We start from the raw sequence: 7500 nt of genomic DNA, 5'->3' as shown, positions 1-7500 counted from the left end.
AGCTCATGATCTTCATATCGATCTATTATCCACCTCTGTATCTATTCTTTCTTAGCTAAACAGGTGGAAGATCTATCCAATTTGGTTATATTATATCATGGACTCGAAAAACGGATCTGAATTTGACTGAAATGCACGATCTTCACAGGTATCACTTTTCACGATACCTAAAAGGTGGAATAGCGATTTTCGAACCATTTCCTATAAGAGAATGGTTTCCATTACTTTGAGAAATGGATTCTTATATCAAACTATAGCTATTGCATTAAAGAAGAAAAGAAACTAATAGAAGTCGAAGACGCGGAATGATAGTGAATAGAGAGAAAGATTCTTCTGATTTTCTTGTTCCTGAAAATATTCTATCTATCTACTAGACGCCGTAGAGAATTTAGAATATTTATGTCTTTCAATTCTCGTACTCGTAATTGGAAAGTTATGGAAGGAGACCCATCATTTTGCAATGAAAACAACATATAAAACTCTGGACAATTTCGAAATCAGGCCAAGCGTCTTAATACATATGCAAAAAAATTCATTATTGGCCCACCATTGATTAGAAGATTTAGCTTGTATGAATCGCTATTGGTTTGATACGAATAATGGCAATCGTTTCAGTATGTTAAGGATACAGATGTATCCACAATTCATTTAGAGTTACTTAATAGTCTATTTCTTATACCATATCTCTATCCCGTGAAATTCTCGAGCCAAAAGATGGATGCCTATGCTGTGTTTCATTTTGCTAAATGATATCAATTAAATGGTGTATCAATTCCATAAATTGCATATAGCAATAAATAAATCAGCAAAATTCTTTCTACTATATTTAGATAGAAGAAACATTTCTTCTATCTAAAATAGTAGAAAGAATGTACCCTTCTATCCAAATCCAATTTGCATCGATAAAAAAAATCCAAATTCCAGTAGTAGATGAATAATTGCAAATTTGTGTGTGTACGAGATTAGAATAACTTCAAAATAACTGACATAATTTTTTATTTTTCCTGATCAGAAAAATACATGAAAAAGAAAGGAGGTAGAAAAATTTTAGGATTTATGGTTAAAGAAGAAAAAGAAGAAAACAGGGGTTCTGTTGAATTTCAAGTATTCAGTTTCACCAATAAGATACGGAGACTTGCTTCACATTTGGAATTACACAAAAAAGATTTTTCATCGGAAAGAGGTCTACGAAGACTTTTGGGAAAACGTCGACGTTTGCTGGCTTATTTGGCAAAGAAAAATAGAGTACGTTATAAGAAATTAATCGGTCAGTTGAATATTCGGGAGCAGTAATTTAATCCTTCAAATTTTTTTCTTGTTTTATTATTTTTTTAGTAGTCTTTATAGTAGTCTTAGATTTTTCATTTTGATGAGCCTCACTTTGAGGAATTCATGGAATAATCCATTTTCATGGAATAATGAATTAAGGAAGAAAGGATATGAGTCTACCGCTTACAAAAAAAGATCTCATGATAGTCAATATGGGCCCTCAACACCCATCAATGCATGGTGTTCTTCGACTGATCGTTACTCTTGATGGTGAGGATGTTATTGATTGTGAACCCATATTAGGGTATTTACACAGAGGAATGGAAAAAATCGCGGAAAACCGAACGATTATACAATACTTACCTTATGTAACAAGGTGGGATTATAGAGAGATTGTAGAAAGGGGTAGGATAGTTATTTTTGCAAGAGACTTGAATTCCTTAACTTAAGAAAGAAAAAAGAATAAAAACACAGATACATAACATAAAAAAAAGAATAAATAAGACGAGATTCGACCTCCCCCTACATATTTAATTTCTTCTCCTATACAAAAACTAGCAAGACCCACTCCATTGGTAATTCCATCAATAACACCCTTATCAAAAAACTCCGTTAGTTCGGTTAACCCTCTTATACCGAGGGTAAAGACCCTAGTATAGAAAATATCTATATAACCACGATTATATGACCAACTGTATATATTTTTTTTTACTTGATCCAAAAATTCTTTTTTAGGATTTCTTTTTACAAAAGAGTTTATTAAATCCAAATTCTGAAAAAAAGAATAAGCAGATCCATAGAAGATATATGCTATGAATAAACCAAAGATAGCTAGAGTTACAGAAGAAATTGCATTAGTAATAAATTCATATGAATTTACAAAAGAATTAGAACTTTCCTGGGTAAAGTTTTTTGAGGGAGTTAACCACTTTGATAATATGGTTAACTCTGCTATTCCATTATCCATTCCTCCATTATCAAAAGAGATTCCTATGAATCCAATGAACAAAGTGAAAAGTAGTAATATAAGAAGAGGAAATAACATAGTATTTCCCGTTTCATGCGGATAGGCAAAAGTGTTTTTAGCCCCAAAAGACGTAGTAAAGGATCCTATCCTATTTCTTGTATTACCTTGAATTTTGGGTATATTTTGTGAAAAAAAAGAAACTCCACTCTTCGTTGTTGATAAAACGAAATCCCTATTCACTCCTTTGGGTATCCTTTTTCCCCATAAGGATATTGAATACAAGGAACTCTCTTTAGTGCTACTGTAATTTTGAAAATGAACACGCAAATACCCACCAAATGTAAGTAAATATATCCGAAACATATAAAAGGCAGTTAATCCTGCAGTAAAGGAAGCTATTATTCCAAAAAAGGGCGAATACAACCAACTATTACTAAGGATTTCATCTTTGGACCAGAAGCAAGCAAGAGGTGGAATACCACAAAGAGAAAGTGTACCCCATAAAAAAGTAGTTCTTGTGATTGGAATGTATTTTCTTAAACCGCCCATAAGAACCATATTTTGACTTTTATCTGGTGAATACCCAACAAGAGGTTCCATTGAATGAATAACGGATCCAGATCCCAAGAACAATAAAGCTTTTGAATAAGCATGAGTGATCAAATGGAATAAAGCAGCTTGATAAGAACCTATACCTAGAGCTAACATCATATAACCCAATTGAGACATTGTAGAATAGGCTAAGCTTCTTTTAATATCTCTCTGAGCAAGAGCTAAAGTAGCTCCTAAGAATAGTGTTATTGTACCTACTAAAGAAATAAAACTCATTATCAAAGGTAAAGATATGAAAAGAGGAAGAAGTCGAGCTAGAAGAAAAATTCCCGCAGCAACCATAGTTGCTGCGTGTATAAGAGCCGAAATAGGAGTGGGTCCTTCCATAGCATCGGGTAACCATACGTGAAGAGGGAATTGTGCGGATTTCGCAACTGCACCAAGGAATAATAAAAAAGCACACAAAGTAGTAAGTAAAGAGTTAATTCCATTATTAGGAATCCAGTTATTAGCGATTTGGAACAAATCCCTAAACTCTAAACTACCTGTTATCCAAAAAAAACCTAAAATTCCTAATAATAGACCAAAATCCCCTACACGATTAGTTACAAAAGCTTTTTGACAAGCACTCGCTGCGATTGGTCGTGTAAACCAAAAGCCTATCAATAAATAAGAACACATTCCCACGAGTTCCCAAAAAAATAAATTTGTATCAAATTGGAGCTAGTAACCAATCCCAACATAGAAGTATTGAAAAAACTTATATAAACAAAAAATCTCAAATATCCTTCATCGTGAGACATATAACCATCACTATAAATAAGAACCAGGATTCCTACAGTAGTAATTAGTATTAACATAATAGAAGTAAGTGGGTCAATCAAGTATCCAAATTCTAAAGAAAAATCATTATTGACGGTCCAAGACCATAGATATTGATAGATAGAACTTCCATTTATTTGTTGAATAGACAGTTGAACTGAGAATACCATAGCTATACTTAAGAGTAAAACACTAGGAAAAGCCCATATGCGACGAAGATTTTTTGTTGCTGTCGGAATAAGAATAAGGCCAAATCCCATTGACATAATAACTGGAAGTGGGAGAAGAGGGATTACCCATGCATATTGATATGTATGTTCCATAAGAAAAGAAATTGCGATTTTTACTTCAATTTTTCTATAAAATTGTTTCCGATTCACCAAACCAACTCTTATCTCTTTCTGAAAGAATAAATAAAAAGAATAAGAAAAAATACTGGAATTCTTCATTTTTTAAAAATTTATCTCATTGAAATAATAAAAAATGAAGAATGGGTTTAGTTGGTTAAATTCAAAAAGTTAATCAAATAACTTCGTTACCTAGTTATTATCTAAATAAAGATATTTACAAAAAAAAAAAAAGGAATCGTTTTACTTTTTACTTTCTATTCATTTTTATATTTCTTTAAAACAAAGATGAAACAGCTCTCTTGTTCCATAACTGATTGAGTGAATTCCAATGAAAATCTATGTTTATAAGAAATTATCGAATAGTCCTTATGACTATAAATTACCTAAGTTTTAGAATGTCTTGTTTAAGAGACTCAGTATTTTTTGTTTTGATTAGAATTCCTTTCCTTTATGGAATACAATACAATATCATTCTGAGCTTAATTAACTATTTGAATTTTCCCTTCTTTTTATCCCCCCGGGGGATAGGCTTCCATACCATATATCTATATATGGAGTATACTTGATATATAAATAGATATAAATGGGAAACCCTTCTATATATTCTATATTATTAAAACAAAGTATAAAATATATACAGAAAAAATGTTTAAAAATTCTTGTCTTATCCGCATTAGACAAAATGAAGTAAAAAATAATTCACAATTTCAGTATCTTTCAGTATCTAAGTATAAATACTAATAAAAACAAGAAAGAAGGATTGATTTGCAGCAATAGATGTCTTTCACATACAACTAGAAAAAAGTAATTTCCTTTTTGAATGGCAGTTCCAAAAAAACGTACTTCAATGTCAAAAAAGCGTATTCGTAAAAATATTTGGAAGAAAAAGACTTATTTTTCCATAGTACAATCTTATTCTTTAGTAAAATCAAGATCATTTTCCAGTGGTAATGAGCATCCAAAACCAAAGGGTTTTTCTGGGCAACAAACAAACAAATAATAAGATTTTGGAATAATATGAATTGATTTTTCAAAAAAGAATTCCAATTATTTAATAATTTGGATTCTTCTTTGAATGTACTTTTATGTGTCGAATTACTTCGGTACAATATTCTTATAACAAACCCCTCTTATATATACAATAAAAAAAAGTTTTGTTTGGTATACTGTGTGCTAAGTATTCTTTTCCTATCAATGAACTTTTCATAATTTTCATAATAGAATGCTCATATTTTATTATGAAAATTATGAAAAGTGGAGTATTCTTACAATAGGACTTACAACTTCCACCTATCTTATCCAAAATCATAAGGTTAGTAAATCTTATTAATAAGAGCATAAAGACTTTCATTCTAGAAATTTTTCAAAAATCCAAAAAGCCTTTTCTATTTATCCATTTTAATTTCATCATTAAATAGAAACCCTTTTGGATTTTTTTCATTGTATTGAAAGAATTTTCAAAATTTAAACGATAAATTAATTAGAAAAAATTAGTTCTATATCTATAATTGCAAGTTAGAAAAAAGAAGTTCCAACTCTTTCAACCAGTGTTTCTATTGGGCAAAGCAAGAGTTTATTGTAAAAAAAAAATGGAAACGATACTACCAAACGAAGTCCATTTTAATGAAAACTCTAATGTTCCTAAATTTTATGGACTTTCCCAATATCGACGATTCCCGAGATAATAGCTATTATTCTTTTAAGTTACCTATTATTTGAAGTTAGCCGCCATGGTGAAATTGGTAGACACGCTGCTCTTAGGAAGCAGTGCTCAAGCATCTCGGTTCGAATCCGAGTGGCGGCATTCTTGAAAAGGAATACAATAGATTAGAAATCAATTCGAAATTTACAATTTTGTAATGGGACCTTCCCCTTATGCTATTTGCAACTTTAGAACATATACTAACTCATATCTCTTTCTCAACGATTTCAATTGTGATTACGATTCATTTGATAACCTTATTAGTTCGTGAACTTGGGAGATTACGTGATTCGTCAGAAAAAGGAATGATAGTTACTTTTTTCTCTATAACAGGATTCTTAGTTTCTCGTTGGGTTTCTTCGGGACATTTTCCATTAAGTAATTTATATGAGTCATTGATCTTCCTTTCATGGGCTCTGTATATTCTTCATACCATTCCTAAAATACAGAACTCTAAAAATGATTTAAGCACAATAACTACGCCAAGTACTATTTTAACGCAAGGCTTTGCCACGTCGGGTCTTTTAACTGAAATGCATCAATCCACGATACTAGTACCTGCTCTACAATCTCAGTGGTTAATGATGCATGTCAGTATGATGTTATTAAGTTATGCAACTCTTTTGTGCGGATCCTTATTATCTGCCGCTATTCTAATCATTAGATTTCGAAATAATTTCCATTTCTTTTCTAAAAAGAAAAAAAATGTTTTAAATAAAACATTTTTCTTTAGTGAGATTGCATTTTTTTATGCAAAAAGAAGTGCTTTAAAAAGCGCCCCTGTCCCTTCATTTCCAAATTATTACAAATATCAATTAACGGAGCGTTTGGATTCTTGGAGTTATCGTATCATTAGCCTAGGATTTACCCTTTTAACCATAGGTATTCTTTGTGGAGCAGTATGGGCTAATGAGGCCTGGGGATCCTATTGGAATTGGGATCCTAAGGAAACTTGGGCATTTATTACTTGGACCATATTCGCAATTTATTTACATAGTAGAACAAATCCAAATTGGAAGGGTACGAATTCTGCACTTATAGCTTCGATAGGATTTCTTATAATTTGGATTTGTTATTTTGGTATCAATCTATTAGGAATAGGTTTACATAGTTATGGTTCGTTTACATTAACACCTAAATGATTACATAAAAAAAAACGTTCATGAAATGAACGTTTTTACTTTTATATTTTATTTGAGAACCCCTTGAGCGCCTTCTCAAAGGGTTCTCAAAAATTCGAGATAGATCTAATTATACTTTTTTACTTATTTCTGCATTAATAGAGCAGACTAGTAAAAAAAACCAACCTATTTAGGATAATAATTGGATAAGAGAGCCTCTACCCTGTCAACGGATAGGGAGAGAACAAAATCTGGATAAATACCAATTCCTATTACTGGTAAAAAGATACAGATTAAAATAAAGAGTTCTCGTGGTCCAGAATCCACAAAATTTGCGTTTGGAACATTAAATAGCTTGTATCCATAGAACATCTGGCGTAACATAGATAATAAATAAATAGGAGTTAATATCATTCCAATTGCCATTACAAAAGTAATTAGTGCTTTTGGCATTAACAAAAATTTTGGACTAGTAATTAGTCCAAAAATACTACTAATTCTGCGACAAAACCACTCATTCCTGGTAAGGCAAGAGAAGCCATTGAAAAGCTACTAAACATGGTAAAAAATTTTAGGCATTGGGATAGATATTCCTCCCAGTTCTTCGAGATAAACAAGACGCATTCTATCAGAAGCGGTTCCTGCCAAGAAAAAAAGTGTAGCACCAATAAATCCATGGGATAATATTTGTAAAATAGCTCCATTGAGTCCAATGTT

The 7500-nt window shown here is 31.5% G+C and overlaps 1 protein-coding gene and 1 non-coding gene across 2 annotated transcripts; one reads left to right on the top strand and one right to left on the bottom strand.

The window, feature by feature from the left end:
* Positions 1-1470: 1470 nt before the first annotated feature.
* Positions 1471-2737, bottom strand: LOC123423638 (NAD(P)H-quinone oxidoreductase subunit 5, chloroplastic; the record flags this gene model as incomplete). Its single annotated transcript, XM_045107874.1, is given in 1 exon segment — positions 1471-2737. A coding segment is annotated over 1 exon segment (1023 nt), but the record flags the coding sequence as incomplete, so codon positions are not given.
* Positions 2738-5684: 2947 nt separating this feature from the next.
* Positions 5685-5764, top strand: TRNAL-UAG. Its single transcript has one exon. It is a non-coding gene; the product is annotated as a tRNA-Leu (tRNA).
* Positions 5765-7500: the final 1736 nt, after the last annotated feature.

Source organism: Hordeum vulgare, unplaced genomic scaffold (genome assembly GCF_904849725.1).
Source record: "Hordeum vulgare subsp. vulgare unplaced genomic scaffold, MorexV3_pseudomolecules_assembly, whole genome shotgun sequence".
NCBI lineage: Eukaryota > Viridiplantae > Streptophyta > Magnoliopsida > Poales > Poaceae > Hordeum > Hordeum vulgare.
This window is presented reverse-complemented; position numbering and strand designations above follow the sequence as displayed.